The 17,249-nt window shown below is 40.7% G+C and overlaps 1 protein-coding gene across 2 annotated transcripts in view; it reads right to left on the bottom strand.

Moving 5' to 3' along the window:
• Window positions 1-248: 248 nt before the first annotated feature.
• Window positions 249-17,249, bottom strand: part of gramd2aa (GRAM domain containing 2Aa) — a 25,124-nt gene continuing 8,123 nt past the window's right edge. For both annotated transcript variants that reach the window (XM_020605853.1, XM_020605854.1), the window contains exons 2-12: window positions 16,286-16,390; window positions 12,658-12,715; window positions 10,277-10,349; window positions 9,418-9,521; window positions 8,791-8,889; window positions 6,711-6,782; window positions 6,559-6,615; window positions 5,551-5,728; window positions 4,069-4,162; window positions 2,562-2,666; window positions 249-2,051 (exon numbers count right to left, since the gene is read on the bottom strand). In XM_020605853.1, coding sequence (XP_020461509.1) covers window positions 2,048-2,051; window positions 2,562-2,666; window positions 4,069-4,162; window positions 5,551-5,728; window positions 6,559-6,615; window positions 6,711-6,782; window positions 8,791-8,889; window positions 9,418-9,521; window positions 10,277-10,349; window positions 12,658-12,715; window positions 16,286-16,390 — 949 coding nt within the window. In that variant the 3' untranslated portion in view covers window positions 249-2,047. The remainder of the gene's footprint in view (window positions 2,052-2,561; window positions 2,667-4,068; window positions 4,163-5,550; window positions 5,729-6,558; window positions 6,616-6,710; window positions 6,783-8,790; window positions 8,890-9,417; window positions 9,522-10,276; window positions 10,350-12,657; window positions 12,716-16,285; window positions 16,391-17,249) is intronic.

The raw sequence follows: 17,249 nt of genomic DNA, 5'->3' as shown, positions 1-17,249 counted from the left end.
CACACACACACACACACACACACACACAAAGCGTTACAGTAGTTGGCCCCTGCCCTTTGCACTTCTTAAGTTCTCCAGAAGACTTGGTGTTCTAGGTGGTGACTGCTAATAATCATATCAGACATGTTTCTGCAGCCTAAATTAGAAAGTGCTACAAAATTGGCATCAGTGTTGAAGGAAGTGTTCATACCCCTTATTCAAGTAAAAGTAAAACCTCTGATTTAAACTATTATCACAATCTTACTCACATACAGTATTTTATTAATCAAAGCATGGCATGTCATACACTTGCTGCACATCATATAACTATCACTTGAAAAGCTTTAAAGTGCAATGAAAAAAAAATCCTCATCAAACAATGTAATGCTTGTATTTGTATTCGTATTGAAAGAATAAATCAAATCAAATCAATAATGGGCGGAGCCAGGGAGTGGCCAGTTTTATTTTATATCATGCATGCAGCATGATATCTGCATTCATTTGTCCAGTTGTGTTGTTGTGGAGTACTTGGATTGATTCGCCTCAGCGGGTGGGGAACCACTGCGCAGCAACAAGGTCTCTGACCGGGGGTGAATACGGGGCGCAGCCAAAGTCAACTGAAAAAGCATTGTGTCTCACTTTTAAACAGAATAAACAATTTCATTTGTAATAATATATAATTTATTATTGCATAGAACTAAGGGTTTAATTTACTTTTTACATGTATTTCAAATGTAACACCCCTCTCTGAGTCTGTGCCCCAGCCTGCCCACCCCATTCAAAATTTTCTAGATTCGTCCCTGATTCATCTATAAGTTGACTAAAGTCAAAGCTGTTTTTTGTAGTTTCTGACCAGCTATTGAATTTAAACTGAGACACCTAGAAGAAAACTATACTGCTGGTGTACAGCCAGTACTGTGTGCTTCTGCCAATATTGTGTTCCAGTTAGACTGACTTATACAGGTGCTGTTGGAGTCTAGCCTTTTCATGATGGTCCTCTCTGTAGTCTCAGTATGACAGGATGAAACTTCAGATAGCAAAGTCATGGCACACAAACCAATCCAAAAATAACCTGAAAGCTACAACAATGTCTCCTGCTTAGCTACATGTTGTTTCCAATATAATGCATAGGCTTCTGCAAACAAGTCTAGGACTACATTTTTACTCATCTGTGCAAAATCAGTCAAATATCTTCAGACAATGATACGATAAGATAAACACTCAGAACCTCAGTGTGTCATTTTAAGCCTCTAGTAACTTCATTTGAAATGTATTTTTAAAAAACACTCCTTATAGTCCTTTCATAGAGCAAATTAGTAGAGCTAAAAACAAAAATTATGCATTATGACAAGTCATTTCATTCAGTAAAGTATTTGTGGTCATAACACCACTTCCTTCCATAACCACCTTCAAAAATATCAAATGAGTACTGTACCTATTATCAGACAAAGGTTAGTGCTAAAGGTTCAAAACAGTTATTTGAAATAATGTGGACATAGTTGGAAAAAGTGCACTGCCGCAGCTAGTTTTAGCCGTCCTACTGAGTCAGTCATATCTCAGATTTTAATGGGTGACTGCCAGCACATCACTTGAAATGTCTTTACTTTATGTATCTTTTCAAGTAATTACTGATCTGATCTGTGGGGCTGACCCTTCCACCCTTTAACACCAACCTCACCTCTTGTCTCTGTCACTGCTCCTAAACTTCATCAGTGTCACAAACAGCAGGAACTGTGATCTGCTCAGTATTTCAGGATCTCTTTATACTCTAGCGCCATGTGTTTAATGAATAAATGTCTCTGAGATGAAACGGGCTATGGTGGATTGTCATATTTGTAAGTAAAATCTATTTACATTCAGAAATAAATAGACAGACAGTCTGTTTGCATAGTGTAAAAGTGATCACTAGAAGTTGCCCGGAATCAGGATGATGTATGTTCTTTGTGTGCTGCGACTGGCATGGGGCTGATCTGCTCTGGGCTCTGAGCTTGTCCCGTATTTGTGCAGGAGGACGTCAGCATGAGAAGGGTCAACAACAGCCAATCCTGTGGTTAACAGCAGATGACAGTTACCTGGACGAGAAGAAAGCAGCCATGTTAGCGGACGCTTGGGATTAAATGGAGGGTACATTCCACTTTACACTGATCCCAGTGCAGAGTCACACTTATGCAGATACTGTACATGTGCAAACCTACAGCATATTTATCTACAGCATTTGATCTACTTTTACTTACAGGAGCTGCAGTTTAGCTTCAGCTCCTATTTAGTTTACATCTGATACATGTATTTATTTTGATGCAACAGTATTTACCAGTATTTTCCCTGTTAAATAACAATGTCATAAAATATGATATACAATGCAATAATAATATAATATAATACACATCACATAACTCACTTTGTTACAAATTCAGCAATAACTGTCTCACACTTTTGATTGATTTTGTCTCCTTTGTCTAGATCACAGCTTTCATGCTCATTAAATGTGTTGTGCCTTTGGTATATGAATGTGTTTGGCAAAGAAAAAAATGACATGTGTGACATAAAGTATAGCACATATGGTGTAGGTGATGCAGTGTTACCTCTCTCTGAAGGGCAGGTTTGAGTTACTGAGGAAGGACAGCTGCTGCTCCAGACTGCACACACGAAAGGCCAAGTAGCACGATGACAGGATGAGGAGAATAATACTGACGAGAGAGGAGGAGACGCACAGTTAAATCAAGAATGGGTTTTATGACAGACACTGGAATCCTCTCGATGTACAGGAACAGAGTGTAATGTGTTTTAGACACTGGAATCCTCTTGATGTACAGGAACAGAGTGTAATGTGTTTTGATGAACACTGGGAGGTGATGTTTCACTTTCTGTCCACACTGTGCTTGAAACAGCACAGCTAAAAACTTAAAGGACTAACGCTGTGTTTTTGCTAGTTTTATTTTCACAAATGCATTACCTTGATCTAATCTATGCCTGTCATGTTGTTATTATATGTAGGTATGTGTGTTATGTAATTATTCATGTATATACTGTAGGTCTGTACATGCACTGTATACACACTGTTCGTGTGAGTGTAGGTGTATGAAAGTATTATATGTGCATGTACCTATTTTGCCCCCACCCCACCCTGTTTTACTTTTATTATGATGGGAAGCACCTTGAACTGTTTTGTGTCAAATGGTGCTATACAAATAAACTTTGATTACATTTTATTTATTCAGTTGACATCACCATTGTGCAATAATACAGTTTTTGTGCAGATGATCTAAAATAAGCCTGCATTGTATTATCTCAGCACAGTAATACAACATTTATTTATCCGTTAATTTGCTTATGAATTATTAAATTGCTTGGTGACACAGTCCAAAGACATGCAGCTTAGGTTGACTGGCGACTTTAAATTGCCCCTAGGAGTGAGTGTGGGTGTGTGTGCTTGTCTGTCTCTAAGTGTCAGCCCTATGGTTGACTGGCGACCTGTCCAGGGTGGACCCTGCCTCTCACCCAATGTCAGCTGAGATAGGCTCCAACCCCCGTGTGACCCTCGTTAAGATAAGTGGTATAGATAATGGATGGATGGATTCAATGCTTGGCTTTACCCTCATTAGAAATTGTATGCTGAGTACAAATGTATGTGGAGTTATCGCTGAAATGTATATAGATTATGAATGTTCTTTTTCTTGAAGGGGGGTCTGAAGAGGCCATCAGCAGCAGACCTTGAGGAGCAGTGAGGGAGTGAGTCATTACTCTCGAGGACACTTAAGTAGGCTAGCATCATGTGCTGTGGGTGAAGGACAGTCTCCCTGATCACTGCCTTCCTTCAATGCTAGATGGCAGGTGGAGAAAGGAGAACATGATGCCCACTAAGACAATAGTGAGTCATAATATGTTTCATGGGAGGCAGCTTCTCTGTAGAAAAGTAAAAAAGTGTTTAAACAGCTCTGATCCCATGTACTAACTGATTTAGTTGGCTACTATTTTTATCTCCACATCAATGCTCACAGAGTGTGTGTGTAGCTGTGAGTCAGCTATTAGAGGAGGTGTAGGAGGTGTAGGTGGTGTTGCTGGTGTCTGAGTGTCCCTGTGTATACTCACAGCAGGGTGAAGAACTTGAGCAGCTGGTACTCCATCTGGCCCAACTCTGCCCCTGGCTCTGATAAAAGACCTCTGTCTGGCTGCAGAGCTTGCTCTGTAACACAAACACACACAAAATGCATTAACAGTGCTCGGCTTGACTGTGCTAAATGTTTTATTTTCAATAGTGCTGCCCCAACTGTTAGTGCACATCTGAATGATTGGCCTCAAACCAGTGCACAGTGCACCCACACAGATAATGGTGTGACAATATGCACTTTGGAGCTCAGAAATAAGTCACAGTATTAAGTAAACAGTGGGTATTACACACAAACATAAACACATATCACCCTGTTTGTGTGTGATGAAAAGCTATTACACAAGGTATTGATTCAGACCACACTTTTTAGTGGGGATATGTCTCATATTATATTACACCCTGGTTTTCTACTCCAAATGTGAGTGGTGATGATAATGTACACAAAAGCCCACATGTAATACAGTCCAACATTAGTGTACGCTAGCATTAAGAAATGACCTAAAGCCTGTCAGCACAGTGCCATTAAACTGTCCACAGACAACTCTGGCAGCAGACATCATCTGTGGTAATCTTTCCTTAATCTGTGTCCGCCCAGAGCTTCTCAGAACAAGCACCCACATGATTAAAATCTCCATTTGGACCTTAATGTGTCATTGCATAAGTGAGACATTGCCATCCAAAAGCAATTAGTCTCTGTCTTGTGCCCTCTCTCTCTCTCTCTCTCTCTCTCTCTCTCTCTCTCTCTCTCTCTCTCTCTCTCTCTCTCTCTCTCTCTCTCTCTCTCTCTCTCTCTCTCTCTCACACACACACACACACACGCACACACACACACAAACACATATATCCAGACAATTAAACACTATATCTGTGTCTAACAAACATTCACAGTTATCCTTTAAACTAAGGACTAGGTCAGGCTACAAAGTGTTATCTATTATCTATAAAACACGTCATGGATTAACACCTCCTTACTCGTCTGAACTCCTTAAACCTGCCATTCCCTACAGGTAGGTTCTGATTGTTCTAAAGATTAGTGAGCAATCTATTGTTGCCCGAGCACTTTCTCAGGTTGTTCCACTGCTGTGGAATACTTTGACCAATGAGAGACACAAATGACATTGAGGGTTTTCAACTGGGAATAAAACCCATTTTATTGAACTGCTAACCTGTTTCACTTTTGTTGATTAGAACAAAAAGGGATTTAAAGTGTATTTTCAGTTTTATGTATTTTTACAGTATTAAGAGAAAGGGAAGTCTGGGCATCTTTGCTTAGACTGCTGCCCCTGTGACCCGGGTCCAGATAAGCGGAAGAAAATGGATGGATGGAAGGATGGATATATTTTTACATTAATGTTATCTTTAGTAACTGGTGTTTCTCCTCTTTTGTAAAGTGTACTGAGACATGCGTCTTTACACTTATACTGAGGTAGTTTGCATCGTCTTTGTGTGGATGGTTTTATCACCTTCCAGCGGCGGCTCTGATTTGAAGGGTGTGTCTGCTGCGCTCAGGCTGCTGGTGGAGTTCCCCAGGAGGTCTGGGAGGGAGGAGGACACAGACACCACCGAGGGTTTCCTCCTCCACTTTAACACTGATGGGAATTCATTGACCACCGGGAATTCGTCCGGAGCTGGAAAATCATCCTGTGGCACAGAGAGAAAAGAAATATGTATTGGAAAGATGGTGTGATCTAACTGCAACAGTGTCTGAACATCTCAGCTGTGAGCACCCTGGTGGTTCATTCATCTCAGCCTGACTTACTATGTACAGCCCTCCTCAAATTGACCCATGGGCTTTACAATGATATTTAAGTCTGGAGACTGGGAAGGCCATGGTAAAACATTCACCTTATTCTTTTAAAACCATTCCTGAGCTGACTTTGCTCTGTGCTTTGGATCAATGTCTGCCTCTTCTTTTGTAGCTTTTTGATTGACGGCAGGAGGCTTTGCTTTAAAATCTTCTGATGCTGAGCTACATCTTTTTTGCTTTGAATACCATGAGTCTAGATTAGAACATGATCAAGGATGAGCATGTTCTGTGGCAGAGTGGTCTGTGGTACACACACCCACACACACACACACACACACACACAAATCAGTGACCTCTCAATGTAATGCAGGACCATCTTGCCGACTCGGGGAATAATTCACTACAAGGCTTCAGCTGTAACAGAACGAGCTATTGGTCCTGTCTGTGAAAGGAGGTAAGTCAGCCTTCAGGTGAGGGCTAGTTGTACAAACCCAAATCAGAATAAGATGGGACCATATCAAATATTGTGCTGCTGTATTGTTTTCAATGTAATGCAGGACGCAGATGGTTTACACATCACTATTTTCACTTTTAATTTTGATTTTACATACTATCTCAACTTTTTCTGATTTGAGGTTGTAAGCGAGAGCAGTCAGAAGCCTTTAGGCCAACATGAAACACAGCTAGGAGATGCTAAAGTAATTTTGGTGGATTTAGAACTGACCAACGATAACGTTGGCTCCTCCAGGAGCTGCTTCAAGCTCAGACTCTTCCCATTGACCTGAAGCAAGAAAAGAAATCGCCTTTTTAACTGATGTGTACACTACACAGTTTGCATGAACAGTATTCATGTAAGTGTACTGTATGTCCTCTGACCTGTAGGTGTGTGCAGATCCTGCGGAGGACATCATATACACTATCTCTTGATAGCAGAGACACAAATACATACTAGGGAAATAAAAAAGAGGCACATTGTGACATGAACATGTTGATATTAAGATTATGATTTTGACTGATCACTTAAACTCCTGAGAACAGCATATACTGTACAAATGTAAAAATAAAATTAAATACAAAAGGTCTCACTGAAACTATTCTGAATTTATCCAGACACATAATGATGTGTACAGAATGCAGTTTGTGTCCTTTTAAAGAGAACAATTCTTTCAGTTTTACATGCATAGAAGTGTTTTTACTGGGGAACATGAAAAAGAGGTAGTGCACACTTTTCCCTTATTCCAGAAATTAAGTCAGATAAGCGCAGATAAAAAAACACAGATCAAGAAGATTATTTGTTTTACACCTCAACCTGCCTCAGCAAACACTACTGAAATAAATCTCGGTGTTTTTATCTGAAATATTAGCACCTGAAGATGATTCGATCACCAGTGTTGGGTCCATTTCAATGAAAATATCAACCTTCTTGTGATGTTGGTATAGAACAACAACATTACTGCTGGGCAAGATTTAAAATTCTCCAGAAATCTTTTGGCTGAAAAACAAATTCAACAGCTGTAATCTGGGGCACAAACAGGATGCTTTTCTAATTACATTTTCGTCCCGGCTTATTCTTCCATGAAAAATGATGAGTGACAGGTCAGTGATGGTCCAGCCGCACAACACTCTGACCTAGATAAATATCAGTGTTGTCTAAAAAATGGCTTTGAATTTATTTGTGAGCATTTGGAACACAGTGTTATGTGTGTACAGTGTGTTATCAGTTATTTTGTCCACGTCCTGTTGTATCTCCTGAGCCTTATCTTTGCCCTTACAGACATAAGCCATTAACTTTTTACCTCATAAGCAGAAGAACCACCCTCAGTCATTTTTCAAACATATGCAGTGTTGGCGTGATGTACACAGGCATGTATGTGTGCACATTTACGTAACGCATAGTACATAATCATGCAGACATGTAAGTGCAGAGATACGTCTGTATGAAACATTGTTTCCATACTTTGACTTTGACAAAGGGAAACCTTTGTTAAGAGGGTGTCGCTCAGACACTGTTGTTTGGGCATCAGGTTGGAATATATGTGTGTAACATTGCACTTATGAACCTGTGGTGACAGTCTGTGGAAATTCAATGTTTTCTTCCACATGTATCTGGTTAAAATCAACCCAGGCATTCTTTTTCTTAGTATAAAAATAAATCATACTTGCTTGGTATACAGTACACATGTACAGTTGCTTATGTGTAGCACATATGAGTTAATAGCACAGCACGCTCTGTGTGTGTCTGCGAAGAACTAAAAAGCGTCTGCTATTTCTGGACGTTGTGACTCCCATAATGGTGAGTGACCAGCTCTTCGGGGTATGCACACTGGCAACGGCCTGCATGAAGCTGAAACATGTGAGCTACAAATGGAAACATGCTGAATATTCTGTAATCTGGTTCCTTCGTGTGAAGTAAAAAAATGTACCAGTGGGTCGAGCAAAAATAACCTGGCAAAACTTTCTAACATAAAACCTAAATTTAACAAATGAAAAGACTTAATTTTCTCACGCCTATCTCTTTTGCAGAAGGTGCGTACAGTGGCACACAAATCATTAACTTGAGGGATCAATTAATTAAAAACACCACGTCACCCTCTGAGCTACACTGTGCAATATTAACTTGTAGTTGAAGAAAAATAATCTAGGTGTTACCTCAGGCTAATGCTGCATGTTGGCTATCATTAGTCATGGGTTGTTGAAGGCAGGAGCTAAAAGGTTCATTACATCTTTGAAAACCTGGAGGCAGGTGGGGTCTGATGTGACAGAAAGTCAAGAGGACCTTCTGAACATTGCTGGAATGTTGCTGGAAAATCTCTTCACTCTTTTACACCACTCTTCTTCTATCTATAGTATGGTTCTTCCATCACACCTTGCCTGGAAAATACAGCCATGCTGCACTAATGCTGCGCTAATTAGCATAAGTATTTCACTTCACAGCAACTGCCAAGGAAGTGTTTACCTTCTGGCCAGCCTCTGTAGTGATAGCCAAGCCATTGGGCACCAGGCCTGCTGTTTTGTGCTTCTTCACCAGCCTCACAGAAACAACGGGGACAGCCACCTAGAGGAGACACAGAAGTAGCATTTAAAAGGAGACACACATATTGGAAAAGGTGAACTTAAAAGCAAGATGGTCAGAAAATTATAGTTAAAGTAAAAACAGAGGTACAATTTAAATAAATGACTGAAATACACCCATGAAACACCCCTGGAAAAAATTAGTGGAGGACTTGTGTCTTATATCAGTCAGAATGTGAGGAATGCAGCTTGAATAAGTAACTTTTTGCCACTCAGATGTCAGAGGAGGTTTGGTTTCAAGGAAATGAAAGAATAAAGGGGAAATTCACGACATATCAAAGAGAAAATCACACAAGATTATAGGTTCAGTAAGTGAGTGTGGATCTTATGGAGAGAGACATTTCTAGAATTAAGGCTTGGACACTGAAAGTCAGCCCATAATTGCAATTGACTTTCAGTCACTTCATTTGTCAAGTCGTCAAATCATCTTGTCAGATTGTGACTGCGAGCCCCTCAGTTCAAGTTTGTCAGTCAGTTCGAGTTTATTAAGGTGTCTGTCAGTCTTTTATACCTTAATGTCCTTGCCAAAAAGGTTGGCATAGAAACAGAGCCAGTTTCTGGAAATGTAGAGCCGACCTTGTAGAAGGATATCTCTGAGAAGAGCACATGAGTACACTGAGAACAGAAAAGACAAAACAGTTTTTTTTTTACTGTTTAAACATTAAACTTGATGAAGAAAAACACACAGGCTTAATAAAACATCATCACCAAACCCTACTGTTTGGCTGGTATGTCAGAAAATTCTAAATGATCTGGTTCTGTTTTAATTTTGACACAGTAGGTTGCAAATAGTATCAAAGTTTGTGGTAAACTGGCTGAACTGATGCAGAGGAGTTGATCCTGTGTTTCTGAGCTTAACCAGATGGCAGAGCTGAAGCAAGAGGAATCAGAGCTGAACACAATCAGCTATTTAATACAAATAGAAGGTAGGACAAAAGCAGTATGGTCCCAAATCCAGATATAATGAATTTAAAATGATGTAAAACAAAAAAAGATGCAGATCCCCACAACGCAAAAGTGATTGAGTGATTAATGGCTTGATGATTAATGAATTATCAAAATTGTTTGCAATTAATTATTGCTTATTGATTAACCAACTAATCAATTAGTCATTTCAGCTCCAGATCAAAGTAATAGCCGCACTAATAGTTAATAAAGGGCTAATATCAGTCTCATAGTGTTACTGTGCATTAGCACCTTGCAAGAAGAGAGAAACGGGCCACACAAACAGGCTGAGAGAATTTAAAAAGTTACAAATGCAAAAGAAATGTCGGTGAGGCTGAAGCATGACGTGTCAAGAATCATAAAACAGATGCTGGTGTACAAAACAGTCTTAGCATTTTCTTCATGGTAAAAAAAAAACAAAGTACCTTTCATGAGGATCTCATCCTTGGGCACACACTGGAACAGTTTGTGATACTGCGAGTTGTACTTGCTGACAGTCTGTGCAGAGGGACAGGGCAGAGTCATGAGCAGCTCCTTTGCGGACTGGCCTGCCTGCACAGCACCACCGACGCCACTTGCCGCAGACACCACCCTCTCCCTCAGAGGACGCGAGCTCCGCAGCAGGCTCAGCACGTTGGCACCGTACACACACGCACACTCGTGCACATCCAAGGCCTGGAGCGAGCTGCTGCAAGATACACACTGCTCCCCTGTCTCTGGTCAGTATGGGGCCGAGAAGGAGGGCTGTCTCAAACTATCTCTAGTCTACGTTCGCTCACACGCCTGGCCCACACGTGTACACCTACACACACACACACTACTACCGAACTCAATTTACAGCTCTTTCTCAGAAACTACAAGGCTCTCTTTCTGTCTCAAAAACACCTCCAGTGACTCCACACTTTGCAGCAGTCAGCTGAAACCCTCCCTCTCCTTCCCCCTCCCTCCAGGCACACATAGGTACTCCTCACTACTGTGTACACCTACACACACACACACACTACTACCGAGCTCAGTTTACAGCTCTTTCTCAGAAACTACAAGGCTCTCTTTCTGTCTCAAAAACACCTCCAGTGACTCCACACTTTGCAGCAGTCAGCTGAAACCCTCCCTCTCCTTCCCCCTCCCTCCAGGCACACATAGGTACTCCTCACTACTCTGCTCTCACAGTCCTTTCTTTCTCTCCCTTTGCTTTTTCCTTCCTCTGTCAGTTCTCCTCCTCTCTGTAGTGTCACCCTGTGACATCTAGAAGTCCTTACTTTTCAAGGAAAATCATACTGTTTCTTCTCTGAATGCACACACTCTCATTCATTCCCCACTCTCCTCCTTCACCACTCAAACTCACCTCTGACTCGATATCTCTGCTTACCCTGCTTTGCGGTCCTGTCCCGTATCTCGTCTGTCTTTCCTTTGACTCATATCTGCACAGTTTGCTGGTTCCTACCACTTCTGTTTGTGTCTCTCCATTAATAGCTCACGCTAGAGCTGGAGCGTGGAGCTTACAGTTAATTACATTAATGCAGGGGCTTTGACTATCATCGGGGGATAGCCCAGAGTTTATGTTTATTGTCAGTGCAATGTGTTATAACATTTCCTGACTGAATTCACAGGGCAGGTGCTGTTAGGTGTTTAGTTTGTAGTTTGGTTGTATTGTTTCTTCTCAATTAAAGTAGTTACACAGCTTAACCACATTACAAACCTTAAATTATGTTTAGAGAATTATTTATTTTTTATTTAGCATGATGGCAGATGGGAAAACAACTGAACATAACGAAGGGTCAGAGGAAATAACACTGCACCCTGACACACAAAGGTGCATGTAACCAAGGACAGACTCTAAAAAGTCTCAAAAAAAGGGTTTGCACATTTAAATGTATTTTTTAAAATTACATTTAGATTTCTTCAATGTGCAAACAGAAGGGTAACCCATAGAGAACAAGGTAAATCTATATGCAGCGCTGTGTAAAGGTTTTAGAAACTTTTCGATGTTTAGATGATACTTAGCCATTGCTGTCACACAGTAACATCAAGAAGGAGCCTGATTGGTCCCAAATTCATTCTGGAGCATGACAACAAGCCCAAACGTGCAGCAGAAGTAATAGAGAACTATTTTCAGTGACATGGAGAACAGCAGACAATATGGCCGCCACAGAGCCCTGATGTCAACAGCATGGGGTCAGTCTGGGCTGACACAAACAGGCAGGAGAGACTGAAGTAGACTCAATCTACAGGGGAGCTGTGGCAGGTTTTTCAAGCTGCTTGGAACAACCTAACTCACAAGTGCTCTGAAAAACTGGGTGAAAGTGTACAAAGGAGGACTGGTGCTGTTTGAAAGGTAAAGGGTTGACACACCAAATATGAATTTGATTGAGTTTGTTTCTGTTTACATCACTTTATAGAAAGTTAACTGATAAATGCAGACTATTCATGGCTCCCTCACCTTTAATGCCTAAAACCTTTGCACAGTACTGTGCATTTTAAGATAACAAACAGTAATATTAAATGCAGATTATTGTAAATACTGCTGGGCTTGTCAATAAACATACCATACATTTATAATGGCAGCATCTTTTGTATTATAGTAGTTTGCAATCTTGTTAGCATGTCAAATAGGATTCACAAGGGCAAATTAAAAAAAGTAAAAGATGTAGTGCGTTCAGATTTTATTATACTGGCCTTGTGTTTGTTTAACAGGGAGCATCACTTTTATATTGATTAAACATTTTGGTAAAAATTACTACAACTAGTTGGACTTGCTCCAATCACACACAGTAACAATTAGCATCAAACGAGAGACCAGACTCACCGACTCACGGTAACATTTCTTTACATCTTCATAGGACAGGTCTTCAATCAGCTGAAACCTGTAAAGAAAGGAAGAATAGACTGAGAATTAAAATTCAAATGTGCCTTTATATGATACATCTATTGTATGTAAATGAAATCCTGCATCTGCAAGTCTTTGTAATGAACGACTACGGCCAAAAAAATTTTTAAAATTCTACTTCAGTATTATCCTACAAGCTCATTTAAAGGCTGTTCACCGCCTTCATCTGGCCTGATGGTGGCAAAAAACAGTCCTTGGCAGCATGACAAATGATTGTGTGCCTGTGTACAGTACGTGCATATTTGTGTATGTGTATAGTGCATGAAAACCCCCGCTGGGTTAAAGCTTCCACATGACAGGTTAATCATCAGTGTGTGCATAACTACAGAGAGACAAAGGCTACACAGCACAATCAAAAACAAATACTGAGTTGATTAAACACAAATAGTGACCATTCCAGGAGATTATCAGTGTTTTACATTTTAGTCACAATATATGAACACACACACACACACACACACACACACACACACAGGCATCAAAGCAGTGCAGCAGATGTCACAGCATGATACTGGTGTCTGTCGCTAGTACAGACAGAACCACCCAGCAGATGAAATACAGGACAATCAGCCCTTTAAAAATGTCACAGAAATGAAGCGCAGCCTCAGTTAAGATGCTTTAAAGAACAAGACGTACGGCAAGATGTTCCTGAGGTATTATTTTCTGACAGAGACCTTCTCTTCCAGTATCTGCCTGTAAGTGCTAGGGGATTGACAATGAGTAGAAAGCACAAAGCACTAATATGAAACCGCTCCTGCTCAAGGAGCTACTGATAAAACAGAAGGCTCAGCAGAACCAAACTGCAGCTTCATGTGTAGTGCGGTGGATTAGCTTACTCTGGAAGTAATTTTCCATACTGAGAACGAGAGGCCGCCATCATAACAGGGACGAAAGTCAGCCTTAATATTCAACAGGAATAATGTGGAGGAAACTGCTGTGTTTTCAGACATGCTGGTTGGCCCCTCACCCTCCAAGTCTTTTCTTTTATGATGACTCAGCACTTTCAACCAACATATACACTAACATTAATTTAATTAGCTAACATGCAACAGCTGAGCCAATCTGATGGCAACATTTGGGTGGTTCAGTGGGTAGGTCCGGGGGGCCGGAGGTTTGAATCTCGGTGCCTGCAGTCCACATGTCGAAGTGTCCTTGGGCAAGACACTGAACCCCTAAGTTGGTGTGAATTGGCGCCGCAAATGACTGCCTCGGGTCTGTACCGGAAACAAATTCCTTGTGTGTAACATACTTGGCCAAATAAAGGCGATTATATTCTACATTTGCTGTAGTCAACTAGGAATGAGATGCCTGTTGTCCAAAGAATTTCAGTGTTATTGTAATAAACTGAATGTGTGCCATGTGAGAACAGTAAGAGAGAGGAAGCTACATTGTGGTCGACTGGCTTAGCTAATGGCCGTTAGCTGTTAGCATCGGTCTGTTAAAACTTTAAACTAATGTAAATTCAATTGACATAAAAAGTAAACATACAACAAACATACGTTGTTTCAGCAAGAGATTATAAAATCATAAAAGACCAACGCCACATTTCTTTACTGTATACAGAAAGGCTTATGTTAAAACACCCCTCACTGTAGCTTGCTTCATAACAGAAGGGCTGCCAGTGTCCCAGCTCTGAGAAGCTCTGTCCTCCCCCCCGCCCATGTTTCTCTTCCTCATAGTGGATGTGACAGCTGCAAACTGGCCACTCGGGGTCTGGTAATTACGCCATGAAGTGATCTGACTGATCATTATACACAACATAAGTCAAATCAATGTGGAAATTTAATATGACAAAATTACTTAAACCAACATCTGTGAAAACAAGGAATAGAAACCTATTTCTTTATAATTAAACTTTTAAATTAAACATATTCTCAAATATTATGCACTGTGCAGAATCTTTTTTTTTTTTTTTTTTTTTAAATTAAACCACCCTCCCAGAAAAGGCATCCCATTATCTTAAGAACAATAGTGCATGTGCTCTGCTCTTCCTGCCTACTGGTTGTTGCCTATAAATAGGCTTCATAAAGGCTCTGCTCTGCCAGGTGGAGAGAAGAGAATGATTATTAAAAGCACAGGCAGCTCTGTGGGGACTAACTGATTCCCCAGTCATCCCTCACACTCTCCATCTGTCCCTCTGTTTTACACTAGATCCAGGTCTTAATCAATACTGCCAGTGCTTCTAGGTGAGCATATGCAAAAAACTGCTATGGGCGACTCCCACCATACTGGGACGATGTGAGAAAATGAGAGTAGTTAAAGACACAACAGTGAAATCTAGTTCACTAAATGGTCAAGGTTTATTTCGGTTATTATTCAGAAGGTTAAACTTGATTCACAGACCCAGGCAGAACCTTGGAGTAAACATGAAAATCACTACAACAAGTCTTCAGGATTTCAGCAACAACAACAAAATATGATTTCAGGTGCCAGAAGGCTCAGAGAACTCTGTAGTGTACCTGTCTGAACCCTACAGAGGAGCTCATAGAACATCTTTTCAGAAGCTGTAGTTTGGAAATTAAACAACCTGTGCAGCTTATAGCCCCAAACATAACATAGCATAGCATAGCATAACATAACAACATAATGTTGTCTGCTGCAAGTGTGTGCATGTGTATTTGTGGATACGCATGCGCTTTTGTTCATGTATCTCAGTGCCCTTGGCTGTGAGGCTGAATAATGAAACTAATTACAAGCTCAAAGAATCCTAAATTGAATCCTAAATTAGAAAGCGAACACCTCCCATCAGTGGCCGGTGTGGCAGTGGGCTCCAAGTCAGTAATTTAGCTGGAGAAGAAATTGAGACTGAGAGTATTTAGACCCCAACAACACAGGCTTCCTCATTGGGCAAGAAATGAATCACCATAAAAATAAATATAAAAACAAATGGGCAGCATTAGAACCACAACACAGTACATGAAACAAAAAGAGGAGAACAGAACTGCTCTTCTTTTCAACACTGAAAGGGCATAAATCATGCACGCACTTTGCCCTGTTTCCTCATCTGAGTGCATCAAGTACAAGACTGACATGTACATTGAGCGTTCAAGTCCCTCCCATTCACTGAGAATATGAACATGCGTCATGCTGCAGTGCTAAATCCAGATTCCCCAGGATTACTGCCCCTGCCTCCAATCCTTCTTATATAACAGACATACATACTTCTCTCTGCACAGGTGCACAGACACCATAAAAAAACATGCTGAAATGGATTAAAACACGTTAATACTGGTGTAAGTCCAGCCATTTAGATTTTCCAAATACATATAACTTCTATCCATGGGCGTATGGGTGGGCAGGTGCTTTGTAAATCTCTATTTGTGGACTCTTTCCGTGCATGTGTGTGTATGTTTGACCATTGTCTGACATCAAATGCTGCAGAAACAAAAGCCCAAAGTGAACACTGTGAAAATAAATCTCCTAGGGCTGCAACCCATGGCCATGCACAGGATACAGATGGAGCCTGGAAAGACAGCAGGTGTTACAGAGCAGTGTGTGTTTCATGTGTGTGTGTGTGTGTGTGTGTGTATGTGTGTGTGATAATTGCCTGAAGTGGCCATGTGTGTCATCATCCTTAGAAGGGTCCAGAACCTGAGTTGAGAGCAGGCTTGTGTCTTCGCTCTGCTCCTGCTGCTCGGTCATGCTCCTGGCCCTGAATACACAAACACACAGCTCTATGTTAACAGCAGGCACCTCTCTGCTGGACCTTCATGTACACTTGCAAAAAAATGTGTGTTTGTCTCCAGGTTTGGCGTTAAAAGAAAAAAAATCTGGGTCAGACAAGTGGACTCTATCTTCAAAATCAACATGTCGGTAATGCTACATTCAAAGTCTGATTCTGCAGGTTTACACTACATAAAAAAATCTCTACTCAACAAAATAAACCTGTGTCCCTTTGCTCATGCAAATAGGCTCAGATGCACAAACAGAATGAGCACCTGGGAGGCTGTGCAGATGGCTGGCCTGCGGCGCTGCTGGGAGCTGATTCAAACAGTTTTTAAAATACACTTCATAAGCTGAAACCTGTCTCTTCAAAATAACTGCTACAAAAACCAAGAGAAGAAGAAATATGTTTTCTTCTTCATGAGCCACACATTAATATGGAAACCTTCAGTGAAAGAACAATCCAGCAGAAACTCTGAGGGATGACAGCATCATGTTTACTCTGAAGGATCACATGTACAGTGGGGCAAATAAGTATTTGATACACTGCTGATTTTTCAAGTTTTCCCACTTACAAAGAACGGACAGATCTGTAATTTTCATCATAGGTACACCTCATCTGTGAGAGACAGGATCTACATTGTTAGATTTTTAAATAATTAATTTCCATTTTATTGCATGAAATAAGTATTTGATACAATAGAAAAATAGAACTTAATATTTGGTACAGAAACCTTTGTTTACAATTACAGAGGTCAGACGTTTCCTGTAGTTCTTGACCAGGTTTGCACACACTGCAGCAGGGATTTTGGCCCACTCCTCCATACAGGTCTTCTCCAGATCTTTCA

This window comes from Monopterus albus, unplaced genomic scaffold (assembly GCF_001952655.1).
Source record: "Monopterus albus unplaced genomic scaffold, M_albus_1.0 scaffold72.1, whole genome shotgun sequence".
NCBI lineage: Eukaryota > Metazoa > Chordata > Actinopteri > Synbranchiformes > Synbranchidae > Monopterus > Monopterus albus.
This window is presented reverse-complemented; position numbering and strand designations above follow the sequence as displayed.